This window comes from Aulonocara sp. 'chitande type north' Nkhata Bay, linkage group LG15 (genome assembly GCF_057382095.1).
Source record: "Aulonocara sp. 'chitande type north' Nkhata Bay isolate Kocher_YH1m ecotype deep benthic linkage group LG15, A_spYH_male_GT1.1, whole genome shotgun sequence".
Classification (NCBI taxonomy): Eukaryota; Metazoa; Chordata; class Actinopteri; order Cichliformes; family Cichlidae; genus Aulonocara; species Aulonocara sp. 'chitande type north' Nkhata Bay.
Window position 1 is genome coordinate 36,000,912 of NC_141358.1, and position 27,973 is coordinate 36,028,884.

General features: G+C 42.5%; 1 protein-coding gene across 1 annotated transcript; it reads left to right on the top strand.

Moving 5' to 3' along the window:
* The first annotated feature begins 125 nt into the window (after positions 1-125).
* On the top strand, positions 126-27,973 carry LOC147313555 (low-density lipoprotein receptor-related protein 8-like). The gene is made up of 13 exons (XM_086263200.1): positions 126-417; positions 1,022-1,156; positions 2,059-2,436; positions 5,801-5,920; positions 6,084-6,209; positions 7,154-7,319; positions 18,400-18,615; positions 19,124-19,242; positions 19,452-19,591; positions 20,169-20,310; positions 20,384-20,581; positions 22,720-22,880; positions 26,465-27,973. The coding sequence occupies exons 1-13, from the start codon at positions 360-362 to the stop codon at positions 26,498-26,500; spliced, it is 1,995 nt and encodes a 664-aa protein (XP_086119326.1). The 5' UTR covers positions 126-359; the 3' UTR covers positions 26,501-27,973.

A 27,973-nucleotide genomic window follows, 5' to 3' on the forward strand; every position in this document is an offset into this window, starting at 1 on the left:
GTCATTTCTTTATTTTCTATATAACCAACCTTTTCACAAATTCTATTAAAGTCTGTTTATCAATATAATCAAACATGTTGAATATACAGAAAAAGGCAGAGAAGCTTGGAAAAGCAAAGTGGACCGTTTGAGGCATTTCCATGTTAAAACCTGCGACGATATAAAGATAAACAAGTACAAAACATACAGCAGTTTCTACTCAACACGAGCCAGTTCACGAGCATAAAAATAACACAACTAGACGAAGAAACGAAGTATGAACGGCGGAGTACCAACTCGGAGACCTGACAGGTTGACAGGCTCGGCTCTTGCGTCATATTTGCGCGCCATCTGCCTCGTTTCTGTGGAGGACGTTGAACATGGGACACCTTGGAGCTGTATTTCTTCTGGTCGTGGGTCTCTCCTTCTATATTTGGGGTATGTTGTGGAAAGAAAAATCTGCTTCTGCGTGTGTGTGAAATGAACCGGCATGTCGTTTTCGGGGCGCGTGCAGAGCGCCTGTTACTTTGAATGAAGCGTGCTTGCAGCGCGAGCGGGGTTGTTCTTGGTCTGTTACTCATGACGTGTTTATGCTTTTACTGTTACTAAACCATAGACAAACAGTGCTTCAGAAGCCGAGGCGTTTTATGTTCGGGTTGTTGCGTGCGCGAGTCTGTCAACATAAAACACTAAAAACAAAATTATATTATGCGATGTTTGAACAGTCACAGTCTGTTAGGGCAGAATGAATCATTATGATGTATTTGCATGAAACAAACCTGGTACGAGAGCCTGTCACATTGTGATTGATTTAATGTGATTTTTTTGGGGGGGAAACTTTTTGGAAAATGTGCGTGTTGCCGGTTGATTTTAGCAGGTTAATGAATGGGTTTTTAAAAATTAAATATAGTACTCTTGGATATTATTAAAATACCTCTTTTGTCAGCAATGTAATGAACAAGTCCTTTCTTATTTTTAATAATTCATTAATTTATCAGCTCTTTCCCACAGCAGTAAAACACTCAATGTGCCTCGTTTCCAGGCGCTGCAGGTCACTTTGTGCCCGCTTGTCACCAGCAGCGAGAATTCACGTGCAGCGATGGCGCATGCATCTCCACCCTGAAGGTGTGTGATGGACATGCAGACTGTGAGGACCGATCGGACGAACTCCACTGCAGTGAGTGCACACATGCGCTTCATCACACACATGCTCATTGCTTTGTGTTTAGCAACACAGATGGTGTAATCTGTTTGGCCTATTACAACATTAGGACAACTTTCTCAGCAACTTATGCAGAATTTACTTTTTTTCTAAATATGATTTTTTTAAAAATAAAATTGAACATTTTATCCATTTATTTATTTTAATTTTAATAAGGCAGCATAGTTGAGATGTTATGTTCCATGCATGACTGATACTTTAATAATGTTAATAGATCTAAATCTGCACTGTTAATAATTGTCCTACTCAAGATTTATGGCATATTGTATACTGTTGCACCTTTTGGACTTCTTTTGCAGAACAGATTATCTTCTGTTCTCTTGCTGCGTGGGAATATGCCATTTGAGATTCTGTTTTTCTAATCCTGCTGAAGTCATGAGAGTCTTTGATATCGAATTCCAGAGAGATTTAGTGTTCATCACGTACATCAGCCTGCGGGTTTGCCAAACAGAACCCTGCAGGAGGGAGTACTTCTGAAAGGATTAGGTGTGATTTTAGGTTAAACATAAACTTTGCTGACGTGAATGAAGCCAGCAGGTTGGAATATTTGTTTAGAGCTTGGGGATGTGTGAGTCCAACCTGAAAGGTTTTGGTTTGACTGCTGGCCAGGAAAACTAAAAAAGTGAGTAATTTATTCTCACTGTCCTACTAAGAAATGCAGGGTTCATCAGTTAGGCCAGGAGACTTTAAAGAGACTAATCCAGTCCAGGTTAATCCAGTATAACTAGGAGCATTAGACACATTTACTATGTCGGATCACGCTCTTGTTTTCTTGTCTGTTTCAGATAAATTACACACGCACAATAGACATGCATGCTTGAATTTTAGTTTTAACTTTTAGCTGTGACTCTTCACAGGCCATGTGTGGTGCACCAAAGGTGAATTTGCCTGCCAGAGCAGAAGGTGCATATCAATGGATTTCTTATGCAATGGTGTGGATGACTGTGCCGATGGGAGCGACGAGGCTTCCTGCATGAACTGCACTGCTGGTTTCTTTTCCTGTGGGCCGTCTGATGCCTGCCTGCCCAGAAACAGGGTCTGCGACAGGCAGACTGATTGCAGAGATGGACGTGATGAGACCGAGGAGTTGTGTGGTTTAGCTCAAACCCTCCCGCAGGCGTCACCGAGATGTGCTGCGTCAGAGTTTCCGTGCAAGAACGGCCACTGCATCCGTCACGCCTGGAGGTGTGACCACTCAAAAGACTGCTCTGACGGCAGCGACGAGGAAAACTGCGGTGAGTGATGTGATGTGCAGCTCCACTTCCTTGGATAAAATGTTGAAGTTGTCAGTAGCAAAGCTATAGTGGCTCTGTTGAACTTGTTTTTTTTTTTGTTTTTTTTTTAAGGCATAGCGCAGAATAGAAAAATGCGATTCTATCTACCTTTTTGTTAGGAACACCTAGACCCAGTTTTGCCTTCAGAACAACCCTAATTTTTTGCAGATCAGATTTTGGTCCATATTGACTTGATAGCGTCACATAATTGCAGCGTATCCATGATGTGATATTAAAGTAAAAAGTTGCTCTATTGGATTGAATTCTGGTGACTGCTGGGGGCATATTGAGGGGAAACTTGTTTGAGAGGATGTGAGCTTTGTGACGTGGCACAATATCTTCCTGGGTAATGCACTGTGGTCATAAAGGATTGAACATGGTCAGCAACAATACTGTAATAGCTGATCATGACCATGAGGTAGGCCCAAAGTGGACCAAGAAAATAATGTCTACACCATTACACCAAAACCACCAGCCTAAACTGTTGATGCAAGGCTGATGCAGTAAAGCACTATACAAATACAGGCCATTTACCATTCTTTCATGTTTCACATTTCCACTGAATTTTGCAGCAGAAATCAAACCTCTTAAGACCAATTCCACATCCAGGTGCTGCTGGCACCTGGATGTGTCATCCCACAAGAATGCTTGAATGACAGGTTAACCAGTACACACCTTAACAACCTTCCCAGCAGCTTGAAGCAGTCTAATTATTCGTCTCCAATCAGCAAGGCATTTCCTCCTAAAGAACTGCTGCTCTCTGGATATTTTCTGTCTTTCATAGCAGGTTCATGTCCTTGTGCATAGATGCACTGAAATATCTAATCAGCCATGTGATTGGCTGATTAGATATTTGCATTAGCTAACAATATAGCTGGTAAGTGTATAAAGTTTGTAGTTTTAAAAGTTAACCAATGCGTTTGACCTCTAGTGTTCCAGCTGCCACCCAGAATGAAGCCATATTGGATGCTGCTGCACACTGATGATAATGGGAAGTAGAATAAATATTGTATGGTGATACTCGAGTTCTACAAGCCAAAAAGAATACAGGCTAATCCAATTTGTGCAGGCCTGCAGCAATCACGTCTGATTCATTTTTAATAATGTGCATGTTAACACTACTGTAATACAAGATAATGTTCTTGTAACTGGTGACGTTTGATGCCTGAAGTTGAAGGTGGGTAGAATGATGGTAGCTGGGAAGAGCTTTTACACAGATGTCCAGAAAGTGGGTGTAATGTTTGAAATGTTGGTGTCACGGAAAGAAAAATTGTCACACAGACGATCTCTCTACTCCCTGAGGGGTTTTCAGAATTTCCGAACTTTCAAACAGATAGACAGGTCTCACAGTTTTGAGTCACAAAACGGTGACGTGTCACAGCGTCATCCAGCAGAGGGCAGCACTGTACTGCTCTGTATTGCAGAGTTGGTGTACTGAAGTTAGAACAGCCAAACATTTTAGCTGAAGGCTCTGTTCAGACTAGAGTTGATAAAAATTGCTGCACCTTCATCAGTGTCTGAGTTGTTGGTCACCTGTACAGTTAGGAGACTAAACACAACGCAAGCGTCTTACTAATGCATGTGTGGGAAAGCTGAGTTAATCAGCAGAATTGCGCTTTCAGTTTGTTATCAAATATAATAACAAGGTGCTAAAATTTCTCAGCTTCTGTGATGGGATAAAATATGGCGTGCTGATGAATTATTGCACCTCCTTAAGTGTACAAAAAAATTCCACAAAAGTTGGGATGTTTCCAACATTAAAATGTCGGAACTGAGAAAATGTGCTGGAAGCTATCCCAGCTGTCATGGGGTAGAAGCCGGGGAACACTCTGGATACTAAGATGAGGCTTAAAACAAAGAGCAAACCAGTAGTGACAGATGTGCCCAGTAGTGGAGTACAGGCCCCAAAGATGATTGAAAAGAATAAGAATTCTGTGCCAAGATGTCTCTGTGGGGTTTTCGTCATTTATCTGAGACATAAAAATGTTTTTCCTTGCAACCTATGCAAGGATATGATAACGTTTGTTCAAGCTGGCATCAGTGATATTATCCTGACTCAGCTGTTCCAACAGGAGAGACACAGGGTCCATATATCCTGTGAAATGTCAATGAATGTTGGTCACGTTCAACATAGATCAATTCAGCACATTATAAAAACATGATATGTCTTAAAAAGTACTTTTTTTTTGTATGTTTTTTTTTTGTTTTGTTTTGTTTTGTTTTGTTTATGAAGTCCTGAACCTGACGGTATCTGAAGGAGTGATGTGCAGGGAGATGAAATTTCTTTTGTATTTGATCAGTGTGATAGAGATTTAGTCTATCATACTGTGAGCTATGTTCACAGACGGTGACTTCTGTAAGTGTTCCTGAGCTCATGTAGTAATTTCCTTTGAAGTATCATGGAACATTGTGTGTGTGTGTGTGTGTGTGTGTGTTTTTGTTCTTTTTGTTCTTTTTTTTTTTTTTTTTTTTTTTTTTTTTTTAAATGCACAAAGATCACAGCCATCCGGTGTTGATTTCCAGCCTTGTACCTTGCGCACAGAAATTTCTCCAGAGAGTCTTTTGATGATATGTTATGAGTCTTTGTAGCTGGACATTGAGGAACATTATTCAAAGTCCACAGTTTTGCAGACTGGTTGAACCTCTGCCCATCTTTATTTCTGAGAAACCCTGCCTCTCCAAGATGCTCTTTTTTATACCTGCTCATGTTACTCTTTACATTACTCTTTACACACCAGTGGCGCTGGGTAATGATTCACACAGGATCTGTTACAGCAACGACTACAGCAACGAGGAAGTTTGAGAGTTCTGGCTTCTGAATGTTTTTCATAATTGTCGCTCATCATCTGCATGAACAGCTGGGTAGAGGCTCAGTGGGTCATTGTGTTTTGGTGTGGTTACTTTACGTTTTAACCACAGTGCAGCTCGAGTGATATCCACCCCTGTGGTTGACACACCCGTTTGGATTATCATGTTCTCGTTGCAGACTCTCATGTTTTACTTTTTCTCAAGTTCAGCTGCCGAGATAAAATGTCGAGCGTCTCATTTTCATTAATGACTCCTTCAAATTGCTCGGTTAGCTTCAGATATGTTTAGAAATAGTAAGCGAATGTTGGCATATGAAGACACTAAAGCAAAATGAATGTGCTAAACATTGTGCTGATTTTAAGCAAGTTTAATCATGCTGGCATTACCCGACTATTATTAGTCATATCTAGATAAAAGGGTGGTTTTTGGTGTGAAACCACTGCTGATGTTCTCTTTTTTGTGTGTGTGTGTGTGTGTGTGTGTGTGTGTGTGTGTGTCTGTTTTCTTCTTGTTGCAGATCAGGACGAGTGTCTGGTCAATAATGGCGGCTGTTCTCATCATTGCGTGGATCAGCCGATGGGTTTCTTTTGCCGCTGCCCCGACAACATGAAGCTGGTCAGGGACAGCCAGTGTGAGGGTGAGTGGCAGCCTGATGGAGCAGCTGCAAAAACAACCCCGCCCGAAGATTTATTTATTTTGTATTCATAAGTCAGGGTTGTACCATTCGTCTTACATACATATTATAATACAATGCAAGCTATGACTATTTACTCTAGTAAATTATCTCTTTGATTCTTTAGAGGTGGATGTGTGCCTAGAGAGGGACACATGTGATCAGCTGTGTGTTCACAATAACGGCAGCCTTACCTGTGAGTGCCAGGAGGGCTACAGGATGAATGCAACAACTGGAGATTGCAAAGCTGAAGGTGAACAACAAATTATCTCACAACAATTTCAGATGTGTGCCATCAGTGGAGTTGCTAGATTTTTAAACAGTTTTTATTAGACATTTTGTTCATGACATTTGACTGTAGGCTGAGAATAGTGTGGAATAGCCACAGACACATTCACTGAGTTAGTCTGTAAAAAGTCTATTTGTTTTTATATTTGTTCCTTTTTATCTGAGATAAGGTGTTTGGTTTTTTTTTTGTTTTTTATGAAGTCTGGCTCAGATCCCACTAATAGGCAAACCCCAAGTGGATGACTGAATTCATCTTTTGCACAAAGACTTGTTAGTGCTGTGGTCCAAAAGAAGGAAGTCAGCTAGGATTTTCAAATAGATACCACAGGCGTGTTTACTGGAGGGGTGAGGGGTAGCGTTGGCTGTTGCCAGTATTTCTCGATTATCAACACTATCTGTAAGTACAATCAAACTTTTATGTCACGTTCACAAAGGTTACACCTTAACAAATATTGACTCAGTCACACTATATAGGTTGACACAACTGTACAAACATATTGCTCAAATCCGTAACTTTAGCATAGATACACTTACCGTAGTCAATGGCATTTTCCATTCCATTTTGTTATTATGTGACTTACAATGTTCCTGTTGTGCAAACTATTGTAAAATGACCCTGAAACTTAATTCGCTGCCACTGGAAAAAAAAACAAGGTCAAAGAGTTTAAAGCAGGCCCGCTGACATTGTCACTTTTTCCACACGTCTTCAAGGACATTTAGAAAAGTCATTAAAAAATAAATAGTGATGGCACATCTGGTTTAAATGAATGAGTAAATTGAAGATAAGTAGACATAGACAGGGGAAATTCACTTGTTACAGCAGCACAATGAAAATGGAGATGAATACAGAATAATTTCTACTGTTTATAAGTGGTTGCTGTACACAGTAAATAATGTGTGTCTTTTCAGGAGATGAAGCTCAGCTGGTCTTCACCAGTTCCAAAGGGATCCAGCTGAAAAACATCAGCAGGTCTGAGTACATGGAACTGGCACCGCATGTGCCGGGTCCCCTGGCTGTCATGATTTCTAATCGCACACTGTACTGGGCCCAACAAGGAAGAGGCTCCATTTACAGGTAACCAGCACGTTTCAATATGACCTGCTTTCCAAAGTCACATGTGACAGTTGCAAGAAAATCTGAGGTCCAAAAAATATATACACATGGATGTTTACCTGTTTTTTTTTTTTTTTTTTAATTTATTATTTATTAATAAATTTTTTCCCCTAACGCTGATGTGGATCTGTGTGGCAGCAGGATAAGTGAGATAGCCCATACCCATTTTCAGAGTATCAGTTTTAGTTTCGTAAGTATTATTAGCAACTTCCTTATTATTAAAGATATACAAAATATGATCTGATCAGATAAAAAAGGGTACTTTGATAATCTGGAAATTGTTTCCTGTCTGTGGACCAAAACTGATTAGCTGCAGAGCAGAGAGACTGGATTTTAATATTCCTATCTGTATGCAAACCTGACTGGTCTCTTTTCATAAACACACATTCACTGGACTACAGTAATGTGTCAGGTAGTTGTTTCAAACTCGTGGCCCGGGGACAACTTGCGGGCCATGTCATCCCTACTTGCGGCCTGTATACCGACGTGAAGAAGTATAATGCAATTTGGCCCTTGAAGTAAGTTTTTTTTTTTTGTTTTTTTTTTGTTTTTGTTTTTTTGTTAGGGATGATTTGTTTATTGTTGAGCACAATGTTAAAATAAGTTCTTTAAAAAGCCAAAAATGATTTAATGTGAGCAGAGAGCACAAACACGCTGAGTAATTGGCTGTGTTAGTTCAGTGAGAGAGTCAAAAACTAACGTGTACAATTATGTCTGCAGTTTTATTTTGTTAAATACAAACAAAATGATAGCAGAAGTGCTGCCATGTGTCTGTAAAAAAAACAAACAAACAACCCCCCCCCCCCCCCCCAACCTGCATTTTAGGACATATTTCTGTGTGTTTTCTTGTTTCGTTTTTTGCATTACCTGAACACCAAAATGGCCCTCAAGCGAGATGACAGTGTCAGCAGTGGCCCATAGCTCATTTTGGTTAGGTGTTAAAATAAACTCTGTGCTCACACACTCTTACTTGTCCACCAATGCTTGCAGTATAAATAGAAACGGTACAGCATCATGGTCTGAAACGTGACCCAAACACAAAAACGCTATGGGACGGTGAAAACAGCCACATGCTGCGGCGCCACTATATCAGTGTGACTACCGCCGTCACTGAACTCCAGATTCAAACCAAACAATATATGTTCTGATTCTCAAAGAGTGTTTCTTAGACAGCTTTGACTCAGATTAGGGCAACAGAAAGCTAATAACCTTCACCTGACCAGATTATTTGGGTAATAGGTAATTTAGTTGTGTCAGTATCAAATATCTTCTCTCTCTCATGGCACACAGTGATAATAATCCGCATACAAGTGTGTCGGTGTTGTTGATATAAGGAAATGCAATTTATGGGGAAATGTTTCTAGTTCAACAGCCTTCATTATGCAAAGCATTTCAGAATAAAAGTGATTCTGAGAAGCATCAAAGAGTGACATGAGTCTGCTGATACGGCTATAAGGGAAGTTTTACTTTATGCTGATTCATTTAAATGACTGATCACAGGCAAACAAGAGAGTCAAATTCCACATCTCAAACAAGCTCTTCAAGTTATGGAGAGAAAATCACATATCACCTATGTCATGTACTTAGTGTTAAGTTTTGAGAAACTACTGTTGTATAAGTGAAGACTTTATCTTGCAGATTGCTTTCTCCTATAAAGCGATTAGTGCTCGGATGCTTCTTAAAAAATAAATGGTTGCCCATGTGTGACTGATATAATACATTTCCTTCATTTCTGCATTTACGTGTGGATGGGATTATTTTTTTAAACGATAATACAAAAAAATACCCATGTACGTGTGGACGTAGCCTTAGCCACACATGAAAACAAAGGGAAACAAAGCCATGATTTGACCTCACACATGCACTCTTGAAAGCAGTGCAAAGACAGAGTGGAATCATCAGCTAGTTCAAAGTAGATCTGTGTATCATCAGCATAACATAACAGAAGTGATACTGTATTTCGCAAAGGTTAGTCACAGTTCCCACGATTGTAGCCTGTTGTTCCTGTTGAAGTTATTGACTGTAGAGATCAAACAAAGAGTATACGTATGTTTTCACCTTACGGTGCAACCTATGCAGTGATGTTGTATAGCTTGTGTGCTAGCTAGTTTAAAAAACTTGATACAATGACATATATCGTTTACCATAGTTTTTTTTTTTTTTTTTTTTTTTTTTTTTAGTGGAGTAATGAATAGTTATGTTTAGAGATGGACCGATCCGATATTACGTATCGGTATCAGTCCGATACTGACCTAAATTACTGGATCGGATATCGGAGAAAAATAAAAAATGTAATCCGATCCATTAAATATCACGAAAGCACCTCACAAAACTTGCAACACGCCGTAACTCACCTCAGAACGTTAGCATGTCGGAGCAGTATGCATCACGTGATAGAGCGGCTGTGGCATGCAGGACCTGTCGGTGGTCTGGATAGCATTTGGAGCTTCGCTAGCAACCCGGCATTTCATCTCCGACAAAGTTATCCCCGAGAGAAGTAAAGCAAGTGTGTAAGTCCATCTCTGAATGTTTGTAAAGCATTCCTGCGTTAAGCTTAACAAACGATATATGGAGCGACTGCCTCTTCTTGCTGCTACTTCAATCATGAAACTGCTTAATGATCAGCTGATCGGCTTTTCTGTCGCGAGTCGTGTCTCTAGTTTGCTTTTGGCCCACTTTGCACCAGAAAGAGGAAACCAGCGGCTGAACAACAGCAGCACGTTTAAGCTTGATCAGCTGTTGTTAGAATTTATTTAATATTACTTTCTACACCAGGATCCTTTTCTATGTAGCTGACAGCTGGTAACTGTGCAGGGGCGGATCTAGCAAAGTTTAGCCAGGGGGGCCGATAGGGCATGAACAGGGAAAAGGGGGCACAAAGACATACTTTTCTTTCTTATTCTCATTTAAAATGTCTAGCTTTTAATAAATAATTATCTGACACCCAAAGTTTTAATTTGATGTAAAATGAATAGAAGTCAATTACTGTATATAGTAACTATTAAGTCTAATATACCCTAGTAAGCTATAGTACTTTTTCCTTTGTGAAGGTACCATCTGTGCAGTCTGCAATTTTGTTGAAGAAAGATGTTGAATCTATTTAATATTTCTTGAAAAATAATTGATTTCTGTGCATTTTTTTTCACACTGCATCAAATTAAGGTTGATTACGTCGATTAAGCATCATGAGGTGGCGCGTGAGGGGTGGTTTCCTATTTTTTATTTATTTATTTTTGTTGTTGCTGGGAGTTGGAACCCTATTAGTTAGGTTGCTTAATATTTATGCTAGGTACTCTTTAAAATACCAGAATAGGGAGGATGGTGTAGGTTTAAGTTTATTAGATTGATCAGTATTGCTGAACTATGAAATATTTTTTTTTGCATACAGGTATAACAGAATAGCTTTAGTGTAGTTGTTGTTTTAAACTTGAGTATGAACTTATACAAAATGCAGCAAGATATTTAAAAAAACAGTTTTGTTGATTAAAAAACACTATATCGGATTCATATCGGTATCGGCAGATATTCAAATTTATGATATCGGTATCGGACATAAAAAAGTGGTATCGTGCCATCTCTAGTTATGTCTATAACTTCTGTTCCCTGAAGGAGAGGAACGAGGTACAACATATAAGTATGGGATATCACGACCTCGTGTGCCCTGGCTGAAGAAACCTTTATTCACCGCTGTCATCACAGTCATTCCTCAGTTTGATAGCCGCGCTTCAACGAGCCAAACTGCTCAGTGGGGCCACCTTGTGTTGTACCTCGTTCCTCTCCTTCAGGGAACAAAGTTATAGACATAACTATTCGTTCTCTTTCAGTTGATTCACTCGGTACAATATATAGGTATGGGACATATATACACGCCCCGCAGAGCAGCCACCAAACCGGAATCGGACCACCACCACCTTAGTGAGCGGTAGACCAAGCAGAAAGGACAGTATGAGCCACCGATGGGGCTGTAACATCCAACCGATAAAACCGCACAAAAGTGTGCGGTGATGCCCAACTAGCTGCCGCACAAATATCACCTACAGGCACCCCTTTGAAAAGAGCCCATGAGGTTGCCATCCCCCTGGTGGAATGAGCTCTCACCCCGTGGGGCAAAGCAAGACCTTGGTGCCGTATGCCAGTGAGATAGCTTCTATAATCCAGTGGGACAGCCTCTGTTTGGACAGAGCTCTACCTCTATTTGGATTTGGATGTGCATTTCCCCCAGTGGAAATGATACAGAAGCACGTCTGGCCATTGGTGCATATTAAAACCCGATTCTTTGATCCCCATAATAGAACAGAGAAAACCTGACTCAGAGTGGTCAAAACATTTTTATATTTAATTCTTTATTCAATCATCTTCCGGAAGAGAGAGTCCTGCACAGCCCAACGCCAGTTGCAGGATATCTAACAGAATCATAAAATGTGTCTCTGTGGTAAGACTCGACTTAAGCGGTCAAAGAAATGCAAGAGACTGATGCTGTCCAGTGTAGCAAGTGATTTATTCACCATTTTGTGGCCCAAACAATATTTACAAAGAAACAAATAAGAAACTCAACTCTATAATTAACTCAGTTCAAATAAACATAACTGAACTTAAATCAACAGAAATTAAGGTCAAACTGCACACAGCTACACTGACCTGAACCTTTCTCCTCAAACACCTGAGTTTGTCTGCTTAAATAGTCCACTTAATCAAACAATTTCTCCTCTGGACTATTCCATTCAGTAGGTAGGTAAGATGAACATTATTATATTCAATCCTCTACTACTCCTCTTGACTGGCAACATAAACTCTGTGGTGTAATCAATACATATCACAACAGTAAATCTATTTCTTTATAAACCCTCTAAAATCAACTTTATTAAATTAAAAGAGTTCTTCCCCTTCTGCACTTGGTCTCTTCCTGTGACCTCAAATGAACCCAGAAGGTATAAAGCAGGAAGTAAAACTACATTTCCTCCTTTTGCTTCTGGAAGACAGGTAGGTAAGGTAAGTTCTAAACAATACCAATTAACAGTTGAAATAAATAACATGTTAACTTAACAAACTTGTAGGAATTGATTTAAACCAAGATGTTTTATTATATAATCTGTAAAAGTGCAGAACATAAACAAACCCGGGATAGTAGATGTTTGCCTATTGCAGATTACATGTGAAATATGGTTAAATCAAAACAAGAATGTTAACTAAGAATGTAGACAAATGGTCTTCTCACCCACTTTGTCACAGTCTCATATAGATGTTATTTTGGTACTTTACATGTCACACATAGTTTCAACAACTCCTTATATACGGTACAAGTTCCTCTTTTCTGCCTGGCTTCCCTTATTTATTTATTTCTTTAAAATATTTATTAATATGCTTGTATAGCGCTACACTAACTTCCTGTTTTTCAGTCTGGCTGAGCACTTGGTTTGTGAGTCAAAAGTGGCCTTGCTTTACAAACCTTCATTACTAAAGTACATAAAACAATATAATCAGCGCCTCCATGCCCAAGGGTGCATCGTGGTCGATTATGGAGAAGAACAGGGGGCAGTGAGTATTAACCTTGGAGGGAAAAAGATCTATTTGCGCCTTGCTAAATAGATCCCAAATCTGAGCCACTAGATTTAAGATGGCGCGGCCACGTCCAGACGCCTTCCTGACCGCTCCGCTCCGACTATCCACTTTTCTTATTTTTTGCTCTGGTTTACATTCCAAAATCCTCTAGTTTTATAGTATACGACAGCAGATCACTTGTAAACATCGGTGACAAGGTTGCACATCTAATCTTGGACACTTTTAAACCCGACCCATCCTGGCCGCCAGAGATTCTACGCGGCGCGAAGAACAACAAAGGACGGGCCGCTCATCCGAGGCGTAGAACAAAGAAGCGCCGGGGGACTGGCCAATGTACAATCCATGGAGAACAAGCTCGATGACCTAAGAGCAAGAGTCACCTTCCAACGTGACATGAGGGAATGCAACATTTTGTGCTTCACAGAAACATGGCTGACCCCCACCGTGCTGGACCAGGCCGTAACTCCGTCGGATTCATTCTTTGTGCTCCGCACGGACAGAACGGCAGAGTCGAACAAAACCAAAGGTGGAGGAGTGTGTTTCATGGTAAACAGAAAGTGGTGTGATGCCAGGAGCATTTCTACTCTTTCCAGCAGCTGCTCGCCACATCTGGAATTCCTGAGCATTAAGTGCCGCCCTTTCTATCTGCCGTGTGAGTTCACCTTGGTCATCGCCACGGTGGTCTACATCCCACCCCAAGCGGACACAGGTATGGCTTTGTCCGAATTACATGATGTGCTGAGTTCGCTTCAAAACAAGGACCCGGGCGCAGCCCTCATTGTAGCAGGAGACTTTAACAAAGCGAACCTCAGACAAGTCATGCCAAACTTTTACCAGCATGTCTCGTGTCCAACGAGGGGGGATCGAATTTTGGATCACTGCTACACGCCATACAAGCAGGGCAACAAAGCTGTCTTACACCCGGCTTTTGGGAAGTCTGACCACAATGCCATCTTCCTCATTCCCCACTATAACATACGGAGGGAAGAAGTAACCACGAGGGAGGTGAAACGGTAGTCTGCCCAATCAGAAGCTACGCTACAGGACGCACTCAACGACGTCAACTGGGACATGTTCAGAGCATGCGCAGTCGACATCAACGAGTTTACGGAAGTAGCAGTATGCTTCGTCAATATGCTAGCGGAGGAGATTATCCCCACTGCGAGAGTCACCACATTCCCAAACCAGAAACCGTGGATGAAGAGATCGATCCGCACTGCAGTGAACGCCAGGACCTCCACCTACAACGCGGGTCTTGCCACTGGCGATATGAGCGCCTACAAAGCGGCCTCATACGGCGTGCGCGCGCGGTGAGAGATGCCAAACGCCGGTACCGGGAGCGTGTGGAGTCCCGCTTCCACCAGGGCGACACACGGAGTATGTGGCACAGACTACGCACCATTACGGACTACAAAGCCAGGGACACTGCGCCAATCAACGCCAACTCTGCATTCGCCAACGAGCTGAATCAGTTCTATGCCCGTTTCGAGGTTAGCCAGGCGGCTAATGCTATCTACCGCCTGACTACCGAGGACAGTGACGTCATCAGCGAGAGACCGGTGACCATCATCGCGGAGCATGACGTCCGAGCGGCATTGAGGAGAGTGAACACAAGGAAAGCGCCGGGGCCAGACGGCATCACCTCTCTCTCTGAGGGGCACTAGCGCTGCCTCGGCACATTTAGCAAAGGTGCGAGGAGCGAGCGACAGCCCTAAATGGCAGCACCAGGTATTCATAGGCTAAGCCCTCGAAAGCATATCAGGAACTGCCTGCGTTTCAGGTTTATAGCCACATGAAAATAAGCATCTGTTAGATTGGTTTGCAACAATCAATCTCCTGGGCCGACTTCATTCAAGACCTGTCTGAGTGTTATTGATTGTAACATGGAAAGATGTACATTCATACATTTTTTTTTTTTTGGAGGCACCTTTCCTGGGGCACAACAATGAAAAACAGCGGTAACACGTGATGTGGTCACCTGAACATTTAACACACCTGAACAGGGAGTTACAACCTGAGGCATTTTGTGTGCACGGGTTTTGTGCTTGGGAGACAGTGTTAGGCAGCGCATTCTGGAGCTGACAACCTAAACAGAACTTAAGCGGCACCTCTTGGGCGGCAACAGAGGGGTAAAAGCAGCGTCTCCCTGCTGCTGGCCCCCTGTTCCCCTCAGAACCACAGCTAGGAGGGCTGAGGCTTCTTTCTCCTGGGCGTCGGGTGGGCCTTTGCTCCAGGCCGACTGGTGTGGAGCTCGGGCTGTAGGATGTGCTTTTGCTAGCGGCACACCCACTGTAGCAGTGGGCGCTGGTCTTTTGCCAGTTGGCAGAGGAGCGGCAGGCCTGTGAGAGCTAGCTGCGGGCTTGGTCTTCGCCTGACGTCTGGGGATGATGGCGCGCAGAGCTTCTGTCTGCTTCTTCCTCAGATCGAATCTAACCTGAATGGCTTCAAGTGAATGTCCAAAAAACCCAGCCGCAGACACTGGTGCGTCCAAATATACAGCCCTGTCTCTATCTGGGACATCTGAGAGGGTCAGCCACAGCCACTCTGCGCCACTACTGTCAAAGCCATTCCTCTGCCCAGGGAGAGCGCTGCACAGCGGGACACACAGAGGATGTAATCTGTGGCAACTCTGACCTCGTTAGGAAGAGGTACCAGCGGGCTGTCATCAGGAACCAGCGATTCGAGCTCCACCAGGCACATAGCCTTGTACGTCTGGAGCATGGTGACAGAGCTCATTGCGCAAGCAGTGCCGGCCTGAGCCTGATAAATCTTCTCCAGCTGCGAAGCTGAGAATCTGCAGTGTTTGGATGGCAGAGTTGCGGGGCCGCCAACACCATCGTTATGGGATGGGGCCAGATAAGCAGCCAGAGACTGCGTTAACTAAGCCAGCTTCCTCGGCGCCGTCCAACTCCATGTACTTTCCATAGCCGGACACAGTGATGCGGCTAGACAGAGGTTTGTCCCATGATGCCGTTAGCTCGCAGACAAGGTCTGGGAACATGGGAGGCGCCTTTTTGGCCGATGCGGGCTCTGGTAGGAGGAAAAAACTAGCGAACCACGACGGCTTTTGAGCTGGCGGAGGAGAGGACCAGTCCACCTGCAGCTTCTCAGCAGCACGGCGAAACAGGGAGAAAAGAAAGGTGTCATCGTGGCTGACTGGCGCAGCGGTGGCGGCACATTGGGCCATGCTGTGCGACAGCTGAGCGTCCCAGCACTTTTTCCACAAACATCACCCATCTTTCCAGGGTCGAGCGCCAGAGGTGGCGGCAAAACGCACAGGCTTCGGGCTCCGTCAACACTCTCCTAGCGTGAACGATCCCCAGGCAGACAGTGCAGGCATCGTGCTGGTCGCTATCATGCAAAGAGAGGACGGGAGAACGGAAGATTTCTGCTTTGCTAGCTTCAGTTTGGAGTCCATTTTAAAAAGCAAAGCAAAACGCTGCACAGTTAAAACTCGAAATTAGTGCTCTGCGGGCAGCCCACGCACCAACTGCGCAATGGAGGCTAACACCAACAGGGGCAGTTAAGCTAAGTTCAAGTCAGCAGACAACGGAGCTAACTAGCAGCAGCTAGCTAGCCCAACTCAGCAGAGGTGTTCTCAGCGAGGTGAAGAACGTAACAACTGAGGGATGACTGTGTCCCGATTCGCGATGTTGAGAACCAAAACAAAATACCAGAGGCCCAGAAGGATGCAATCAAACAGATGAGTTTATTGAACACACGCGTGGGAAGATGTACACTGGGACTTGTCCTCTTCTTTGGCCCATCTTCTGTCACTTGTTACTAGGCAAACTCAAAAGCAACAAGAAGTTGAATACATTCAGGCCTTCACTCAAGCCTGTTTCTAGATTATATGTAATATATGTGTTTTGTAGGCGTGTATGCAGTTTTAACCTTCTATAGCTCCAAGTCACTTACACAATAGATTGTCTGGACATCGCGCCAAACAAAGCTTACAACCTTTAATTAATAGACTGAGCTTCAGCTCTTTAATAAGCACAAAATGCAATGTGTATAAAATGGTTATAGCTGCACCTGTAATAAAAATGTCAATGTAATGCTAACAGCTTCAACAAATGCTTTAATGAAATGATGATTAATTTGATTATGTCTTAATGCAAAGTGAATTAATCCAATGGTAATAATGATAAGTATGAGTAGCAGTAAAATATTTACCGTATTCCACAACTGTGATGACAGCGGCTATAAGTGCAGGCGGGGCTGTGCGTGTGTCATCACACGTCATCTGCCTTAAAGGCGTGAATAAAGGTCTCTTCAGCCAGGACACGCGAGGGTATGATATCCCATACATGTGTTGTACCGAGTGAATCGACTGAAAGGGAACTTATTACACGGTCTCCACCCCCCTGGCTAATAAACTGCCCCTCTGTCTCCCAGGAGGTATAGGGACAGTTTCTTTCCTACAGCTCTGAAATCTAACACCCCCTGCACACACACCTGAAGACATGCACAAGGCCACTGCACTTTACAATACCACTTTTTAATAGTATTCCCTTTTTTATGTGTGTGTGTGCCGTTTCCATATTGTGAATATTTGTTTGTGTTTGTCTATATTTTTTGTTCTTGTTTTTTTTTTTTTTCTCTTTTCTCATTATGTAACTCCAAAATCACAACACAGAATCTTTGAATGCTAAATTATGCCAGTTGCTCCTATATAGAAAGTACAGCTAAGGCTGTTAAAGTGCACAAGTACTGGCCTCTAGTAGTGGATTAAAAAGTAAAATAAAAAATTTAACTTGAAAAAAATAAAATGTGTGTATATATAATGGTAAATGGCCTGTATTTATATAGCGCTTTACTAGTCCCTAAGGACCCCAAAGCGCTTTACATATCCAGTCATCCACCCATTCACGCACACATTCACACACTGGTGATGGCAAGCTACATTGTAGCCACAGCCACCCTGGGGCGCACTGACAGAGGCGAGGCTGCCGGACACTGGCGCCACCGGGCCCTCTGACCACCACCAGTAGGCAACGGGTGAAGTGTCCAAGCCGGGGCTCGAACCGGCAACCTTCCGATTACAAGGCGAACGTCCAACTCTTGAGCCACGATATAAGATATACGATATAAGATAATAATTTTAAAAAAGTGTTTTGAGTAACTGCTAAAATATTTCACTGAGACAGAACTGGAAACATCAGCCTGATAGTGGAGGGGAAGGAAATGTTGGTCATGAATTGTTCTGTGGTGGGGGTGACTGTGGTGATGCATCAGTCTGAGACGTGCTAACACTAACATTACTGTTGCTAATGTGGCTAAAATAATGTTTAGGCCGAGTTCTGATTAATTAGCCTGTTGTGGGATGGCGCCAGTGGCATGGATGGAGTCTGATTGGATTTGTTAGAGCTGAAATTTCAATAAACACACTGTCGTTGTTGTTGTGGTGGGTTTTTTTTGTTTTTTTAATGTGTTGTCTGGGCTTCTTATTTTCACTCTTGCATTGTTTTTTTTTTTTTAGGATCTCCTTGGATAGAAAGCCACAGGAAGCTGTGTTGGTGCTGAAAGTTCAAGATTCGGTAACCAGCATGGCGGTGGATTGGATCCACCAACTTCTCTACTGGACCAGTATAGAGATGGGGTGGGTTAGCGTGGCCTTTCTGGATGGTTCAGCTCATCGTCGGCTCATCGCAGGGCTCGACAAGCCCTCCGCAGTGGCCGTGGATCCTCTCCGAGGGTACGAGGCTCTGGGATTTTGCATTTCATTTTAATGGTTAACAGCACAAGATAAGGAAAAAAAAATGCTTCACCTGTGATAAGGGGCTGTTGCATCATGGTTGTTAAATAGCAATGATTGCATTTCAAAGCAAAGAAGCTAAAAGCCAGCACGTCACGCTGGAGCTGGTTAAACATTTACACCTTTACTTGTCCAGGGAAGGGCAGCACATTACAAAACCCTACATTAATACTGTTTAAATGGTGTTTAAGCATGACTGTGTCCATGTCATGCTTGAAGGCATTGAATTATTCAAATAATACATTCTCTTCCTTGCTTTATGCTAGTAGGTCCAACCACTTCCTTTAGTTTTGCATATTTCTTTTTGCTTGTTTCGTCTTTATTGAAGTGTTATTTGTTGGCAAATAGCTTGTCTCCTAAATTAAAAAAAGACATCACCAAAAGGTAAAATAAGTCTTAAAAATCAAAGCTACAGAAGATCAAAACATGGGTGCTTTTATTTTCTCAGGCTGCTTTTCTGGGCAGATTGTGGTGTCTCCCCAAAGATCGAAAGTGCCGGTTTGGACGGCTGCGACAGAAAAGCTCTGGTCACTTCCTCAATACGCCAGCCTGTAGCCATCTCTCTAGGTACGTTCTGACATTCAAATTAATTGCTGTCAAACTGGCATTATTTAGAGAAATCAGAGGAGAGGAAAAACATCTTCGTCCTTAAATTAGGAACAACATGAGTTCATTTTTCTGTACTTCAGGCAGAAGTCAGACCTTCAGTTCGGAGCATTTGAATATATTTATGTTGAGTCACTTAGTGCTGGTATTCATGTTGCACGTTCCCTTAGATATGCCTCGGCAGCTGCTGTACTGGTTTGATGAGGGAATGAGAAGAATCTCAAGAGTAAATCTAGACGGTCGTCAGCGTAAAACGGTGGTGGAGTCTAACGGCTATCTAGACCGAGCGTTTGGACTGTCTGTGTTCGAGGTACAAGAATTACATTATGGTCTGTGCTGCCTGACATCCTGTGTCAGACCCGGGGGGCAACAACAAATGCATTTTAATACTGAAGGCAGCTATATGCAAGGAAACTAAATGCAGTGCATCCAGAAAGGATTTACAGTGCTTCACTTCTTCCACTTTTTGTTATTTTGTAGGCTTATTCAAAGTGCATTCAATTCATTTTTCACCTTAAAACCCAACACACAATACTCCTAACACAACACGCATGCGACAAAAGTGCCTAAATTTCCACTAAAAGATCTATTACTTGTGCCATTGGCTATCACTGAGAAGACATGCTGCTTGCACATTTCACTGGTGCTTGATCATTCCCCTTTTATAATTTCATCACAGCTGAGTTAAAGAGTTCAGCAGCAGCAGCTGCAGCTTAAAACGAAAGAGAATATTTGGCCTGCACCACTTGCTGAATTGAAGTGTGAATACTTCCTGGATATACTGTATACAAGAAAATCACTTCATGATGAGATATGGAGCTTTCTTCTTGCATGCAAAGCCCGATTTCTGCTGTGTGCTGCTAAAGCTTTCCCTCACTGGGTTTCAGGGATTTGTATATTGGAGTGACGAAGTTACGCGGTCCATTTGCCGAGCAAACAAACACAACGGCAGAGACCTCCAAGCACTTCTGTCTAACGTCACCTCGCCAGGTGGTGTGCTCATCATACAGCCTGTTCTCCAACCAAAAGGTATGCCCAATCAAAAAGGGACTTCTTCACACTGTAGGTCCCAGACTGATAACTGTTGCTGATTTCTTCTAAGGACCCTCTGTTTGTGGACATCCAAGGGCAGTTTGCCATCACAAGTGTGTCATTGACTTGCTGACCCAGGGTCCAAAGTTCAGCTGTGTTTCTCCAGAAATAGGAAGAAACAAAACAGAGGAAATTCCTGCAATCTCCCGTTCAGTTCCTGCAACAGCTTTATCGGATCCTACATTTTTGGGAATCCTTTCTCTGATTGGTAAGAACCTGTCAAAGTCTCAAAACATTTAAACAAATCAGATCCATACTGCACATGAAAGGTCGTCTTTCATTAGTAGCGGCACAAATTTTTCCACCAGAGTCAATAAAATAGAATAGAATAGAATAGAATAGAATTCAACTTTATTGTCATTGCACATGCACAGGTACAGGGCAACGAAATGCAGTTTGCATCCATCCAGAAGTGCTTTAGTGATATAGATATATTACAATATATATTAGCAATAATATAGATATGTGAGTATATTACAGAAATGGGTCTATTATGGTATGTTATAATGTACACGGTATGAAGTATGTTGTGAATATTCTATAACTATAAGTATGTACAGGCTGTAGTGAGTACAAGCTATGTACAGGATATGAACAGGATATAAATATGAAAAACTATACAGAATATGAAATAAATAACTTTACAGAATCTGGGATATACAGCTATACAGAAATGGGAACTATGCAAGTTGTAAACAGTTGTAGGATTAAAGATTATCGAATGTACAGAATGATTATTTACACAGAGCTATACAGTAGTGCAGTTAAGATAAGTGAGGGTGTAGATAGTTTCTACAGAGGCTATATAAAGTGCAAAAATGAATGGATCATTGATTTTCTTTTAGTTACAGTTTACCAGAGTAATTAGTAATCCAATAAACATGCAACAGGTCTCCATTGGTCATCACAGGGAGATGCACCAATCAGGCCTAACATTATGACCACCTGCCTAATATTGTGTTGGTCCCCGTTTTGCTGCCAAAACAGCCCTGACCCATCGAGGAATGGACTCTACGGTCCCCAACCCCTGCGCCACAGGCCGGTACCAGGCCGCGAGAGTTGAGGCCCGGGTGTGAAATTTATGGTTTTCAGGGTTTGTTGTTTGTTTTGTTTTTTGTTATTGTTAACTCTCTTTCCCTGGGTCTTTTCCCGTGTTGTAGTTGTGTGTCTTATTTTGAAATAAATATTTACCCGTTACCATAGCGACCAGAGAGCATTAAGGGGCAGAGAGCTACTCTCGATGCTGTTGATGCATTTCAGGAGGACACTGCTAATAAAGTTACACAATTACAGAGTGATTTGGCATTTATTATTATATTTAAAAAATACCACAGTTTTTGTCTTGGTCGTGTCATTTTGTTTTGTTGTATTTATCCTGTAAGTTGCGAGGTATGACCTCCATGGATCAGACTTGTCCAGCAAATCTGAGAGATGCTCAATTGGATTGAGATCAGTGGAATTTGGAGACCAAATCAAAACCTCAAATTGTTTGTTGTGCTCCTCAAACCATTGCTGAAACATTTTTTTATTTTTTATTTTTTGCTTTGTGGCAGGGTGCATTATCCTGCTGAAAGCAGCCACAGCCATTAGGCAATACGGTTTCCATGAAAGGGTGGACAGGGGTCAGCATGGGTACCGTGACTGGTTTGTGTCTCTGCAGCCTCATATGCACCTAACTAATGCACTGTGTATTCTGACACCTTTCTATCAGAACCAGCATGAACTTTTTTGACAATTCGAGCTACGGTAGCTCATCTGTTGGTTTGGACGACACGGGGAAGCCTTTGCTTCCTACGTGCATTGATGGGGCTTGGCCGCCCATGACCCTGTCACTGGTTTTACCATTGTTCCTTGCTTGGACCACTTTTGATAGATACTAACCACAGCAGACCCGGGCCACCATGACAAAATGTTCACTTGTTCCCTGATAATATCCCACCTCTACCAGATGCCATAATAAAGAGATAATCAGTGTTATTCACATCACCTGTGTGGTCATAATATAATGCTTGATTACATGTATGAAGTCAAGCTTGCAAATGAATATCTTTGCAAAAAATGCTTATATGAATGTGCGTGAACGAGACCTGTTTTATAAAAATGCCCAAATTTAGTAGAAAAGCAAAATAAGAAGCATTTCATTTACCACACATAAGTAAATGTTTTCAAGTTTTTATGAAGCGTTGTTAATCCAAAGGGCTTTTTCCACAAGTGTTTTTCCATTCATGCAGCCACCCATTTGTCCACTCAGTGGAGGTAATAGAAGTGACATCATGCATGACTTCAGCTTCTATGTCATGTCTGGAACTCCAAAAAACTGATGAATTTCCTGTGTGTGTTTCCAAGTGTTCCTCAGTGTCCTGCTGTTGGGAATGGCTGCATGGTGGTGGAGGAAAGAATTCCAACCTTACAGATCTCTCACTGTGCAGAGCTTCTCCCTGAAGGAATCCCAGGACCCCCTCGTCATTCAAGAGCCACCAATGGGTTCAGACACACGTATAGTCAAGGTGAGAGGAGTTTTGAAGGTAAAACCAGTAGTTTGTGTTTGTGTGCACATGTGAGAGATACAGCTAACTGCTTTACATGTTGTTTTCCCACTTCATGGCTATCTTACACCCTCTGTTTTATCTTTTTTAGGACAATAAGATGCAACCCTCACTAGCAAAAATGTTTTAAAATTTCTTTTTCACTGCTCCCAGTGATTTAATAATCCTGCAAAAACACATCCAAAGAAGGAAACTACATAATAAACAATAAAGGGAAACCATAGCTATTGGGCAGGTAGCATGCAACTGCAAACTGAACCTGGACCCACATGCACGTGCGTTAAGCCATATAAGTCGTATTTTCAAATGTTTTTGTCATTCCCATTTTTTTCCTGCACACAAAAACAAACTGTTCATTGCGTTTATTGGACTATTCCTTAAAGAAAACGCCAAACAAAAACCGGCATTTCCCCCAGTGCTTTACATCCCTGATCTTTACCCAAGTGTCCAGAACATATGGTCGCAGTTCTGGTGATACGATTACAAAATCGATCATCGACCTGCAGCCTACAGCGTCCTGGTGCCACGTGCACTTATGCACACTCTTATGTTCAAACAAGGTGTTTGTTATGGCCAAACTGTGATTTGCACAGAAGTCCAATAACAAAACACCGCTCTGGTTCAGATCAGGGAGGCCGTTCCTCCCAATCACGCCCCTCTAGGTCTCGCTGTCGTTACCCACGTGAGCATTGAAGTCTCCCAGTAGGACAACAGAGTCTCCAGGTGGAGCACCTTCCAGCACCCTACCCAAGGACTCTAAGAAGGCTGGGTACTCTGAACTGCCACTCGGCGCACCCGGCCACCAGACGCTCGCCCTCGAGCACCCTCCCCGGGTCTGGCTCCAGGGTGGGGACCCAGTAACCCTATCCCGGGCAGGGTGAACTGTTCCCTCGATGGTCTTTTCATAGGGTACTTCTGAATCGCTCTTTGTCTGGTCCCTCACAGGACCAATTTGCCATGGGAGACCCTACCAGGGGGCAAAAGCCCCCGGACAGCATAGCCCCTGGGACACACAAACCCCTCCACCACGATAAAGTAGCGATTCACGGAGGGGTGCTATCTAATCTAGCAGTTCAATTGAAGTTTAGCTATACAGCCCCGTATCACAACAACAGTCCCCTCAAGGCGCTTTATATTGTAAGGTCAAGACTACAATGTTACAGAGAAGACCAAAAATCAGATGACCTCCTATAAGCAAGCACTTTGTGACAGTGGGATGGAAAAACTCCCTTTTAACAGGAAGAAACCTCCAACAGAGTCACTTAAAGCACATAGTTAGGGCTGGATTATCAAAGAGAGAGCTGGTTCCACAGGAGAGGAGGCCTGAAAGCTACTTTTAAATGCCCTGAGAACCACAAGCAAGCCTGCAGTCTGAGAGCAAAGAAGTAGAGCTTAGGCTTGCATTAACGTCTAAAGAGGCCTGCTTTGCATGCTCGAAGGAGCGAATTAGTAGATGTGAGGGAGTATATTGTGGCTAATGTGCAGGCTTCTCTTATTAGAGGAAACAGGATTGTCAAACAGCACAATGTGTTATCATAAGGTCCCTGACTCAGCCTTTAGTAGCCCTGAACAATGTTTTCACTATAAGGAGGCTGGCTAAGATCATCCCATTTATTGGAGTCCCCCCCATTATACATTTATGCATTTGTTTGTTTTTGGCTGGGCTCTGCTTGCTGCTTTGACTCGAGCCGCGTTCAGTAGTGATACACAGATCAGGGGTTGGGTTAATGTGGATTGAAACCTGGTGATCCTTCTTCAGTTATTTCATTACAGTCAGTCAAATCTTATCAAGCCACTGTATATGTGTGCATGAGGGTGGGAATGCATGTTTGTGTCTGTGTGTGCCAGTTTGTCTGTGTCTATATGTCAGGTTGGGTCTTAGACTCCACCTCTCTGGGAACTCCCAGGCCCTCCAAGGCCTATCTCCCCTCACCACACTCCCTGCCGGTGACTGATGCCCTCAGGGGTCAGTGCATTGGTGGTTCTTGGTGTCCAGGGCTGGGCACTCAGGTATGTACCAGCTCACTCCCGGTGGCTACCTGGCGGGGCCTGGCGCCTGTTGCTCGGTCAGGCCTCCTCCGGGGTGCGGGGGGCCTCCGGCCTCTGGGCCTGCGGCTCGGTTCACTCTGGCACAGCTGGCTGCCGGCAGAGCCGGCGGGCACGCCGGTGCAGCCCCCTCTAGCTTCTGCTCGGTGGCTACTGGGTGACGCCTTGTCTGGGGATCCTCAGCCCTTCCCATGAGGGTGGCACAGATGCCCCTCCGGTGGTCCTCCTTGGGCTCTCGCACTCTAAGGCCTCTGGATGTCTGGGGCCTGGATCTCCTCCATGCCTGCTTCATGCCCTGGGGGATGGGGCTATGGCTCGCTACATCCTCTTGCAGACCATTACATGTGGAAACCATTTGAATACAAGCGCGCTGATCCACACAGGTATGCACACGGGTGTTTACTGCTCGTAGACTTAAATTACACCTTTCTTGGCTGCTACTTCAAAGCACATTGTGCGCTGTCTGTGCTGCGTGTTGCACAACAACATCGAATATTTAGTATTTACTGCTGTTTACACTTAGCTAGATTAATGCGATGGTGTTGTGTTTAGTATGTTGCTTTATCATTAGTATACAGAAATACTAATGATTATGAAATTACTGCAACCCATCATCTCCAGAGGTTACTCCTGTGCATGACCATTAGTATATTTATGCTTTATTTGTCAGATTTTTTTTACTGTTTCGTCTTGAGAAGTGAGACATTTTTGACATTTGAAAAAAGAAAATAACACAGTATTCCACTTTCAAATGGATCCATTTCATTCATTCACTTGAGTACAGTTTGAACCTTAAAGATTAGCTTCGTCTGGTATAAACAACAGTTTATTGTGACCTTATGAACATCCTAGAGTTGCATAATGTGACTTTTGGTTTTATTGCAGAATAAAAAAAGAAAAAGAAAAAGAAAAAAATAAAAGAAAAAGCCACTGTAAGCAGTTCTGGTGAAGAAGAGTGGATTTCTTTGAGGGTAAAATTGGGACGGATGACAAAAAACCTAGTGCTTCTAAATATTGCTCCTTGCTCCTAAATGTTTCATGTGTGTGTTGTCCTTGAATTAAGCTGTGGTAAGTGCAGCAACTTTCTCTTTTGGTAGTTTAAAAAAAACAGCCTCGTGCTTCTGAAGCGACGCAATCAACAGGTGTTTCCTCCTCAGGAAAAACACGCACACACGCATGTCTTACTATTAAGATTTGAAGCCAGCAACCTCAGATTTTCTAATTTGCATCTCAGCTTTTAAAATAGTTAGAAAGAACTGCAAATGTGGGCTGTTTGAAAGGCTTACAGAATACATCCGTTAAGCTACAGTTTCTTCCTCCTGTCTAGACTTTAAACTGACACAATCACAATATAAACAAACAGGCTGTCCCATCAATGAGTTTCTTTTGTTTGTTTATGTGGAATTTATCCTATAATATATAGAAACACAGTTTGACTCACAAGTTAGAGGCTTATCCCATGCAGCAGGTTGACTAAGTCGTGTTTTCTTTGCTGCCAGGAAACTTTGCTTAAGCGGGACTTGGACGGTGAGTGAAGGTTTGACACAAGTGATCAGCTGACTGGGTTTCTCCCGGTGAACCTGGTGGTGTTTTAACCCCTGGCAAAGACCTCAGAGCTGACAGGACATCAAGGCTGCAAGCAGGCCCGGCTGAGAGTTCCAACTCCCCTGGAAGTTTAAATCTGTGATCTGGGATAAATATCTGCATTTGAAGAGGAGGAAAGTCCTTCACTTTTCAGGATATTTTTCACATAGCTCTCGCAACTCACTTTGTTTTTGTTAAAGTCATAGTTTATTTACTTAATGGTGAACAAGCACATCCAGTTTCTTTTTCTTTAAGTATGTCTAAGAAATGTTCATCAGGTTAACTGTTAAGGTCTTCACATTTCCATGTGAACTGAAGACGAGGTGAAAATATGTGTATGAAGGACACTGGCAGTGAGATCGTTCTGATAATTGACAACACAGTTTGCTGGTTTCTTTGATATGTTTTGCACTTTTGATCAAAGAGAATGAGCAAACTGTAGGATGAGGTTTCACAGATGAAATTATTTAGTCACTAATATTTGTTCATATTTGTATTTTAGTTTAGTTGCATCGTTTTACTGAATGTTTTGAATACTTTTTGCCTCGTGTTCAATTCACCAAACTTAACTCCAGCAGTACTACAAGTTTTACTTCCTCACATCAATCAGGAATCAAGCGAGCAAAATGCGTTAATTTAATAGACATTTAGTTTGGCACATTTTAAAGAGCATCACCAAATGTATGCATGGTCCTGTTTACACACTTGGTGTGAATCCTGCAGGGTACAAAGTGCAGAAGGTCACTCTTGTGTGTTTTCACAGACTGGATTAAAGCTGAAAGTTAAATATTGATCTAAAAAATCCATCCCTACCAGGATGTTTGTTTTTTGTTTTTAAATGGTCACCTTTTTTTTTCTTCATCTTAGTTCGATAAACTTTTGAGAGCTTTCCTCAGTGTTAGACCGCTTTCCTATTTTCTACAATATAACATCAACTATCTAGCAGCCACTTTTGTGCAGCACACATTTTATTACCAGTTCAGAAGCTGGCTGAGTTAAATATTTCAACATTCCTAACCCAGCTCATGGCATCATTTGGAATCTCAATTCAGTTTAAGGTGACCTTAAATAAATACATAAAGGGCTTTTTTTCTTAGTCTATTACCAACTGTTAGAAAACCTATAACTGGTTTGGGGGTTTCTTCATGTTTTTGTTTGTGTGTTGATGCGGTTATGGTTGATGCTGTTGAATGGTTGACATGCCTTATCTGATTTCAGTCTCTTGATTTGTTTTTTCTGTTGGACCTTAAAAAAAATATCTGTTGGTACAAACTGCTGACTTGTATGGTTAGTATTTATTTTGGTGGGTTTATTTATTTTGCAGTAGTATTGTAGCTGCTTTAGTGCTGTCTCTGTACTTTACATAATTCTGTTAATTGCTGTAAATGAGTCAAATAAAGAATTTTATGTTTTCCTACATTTGA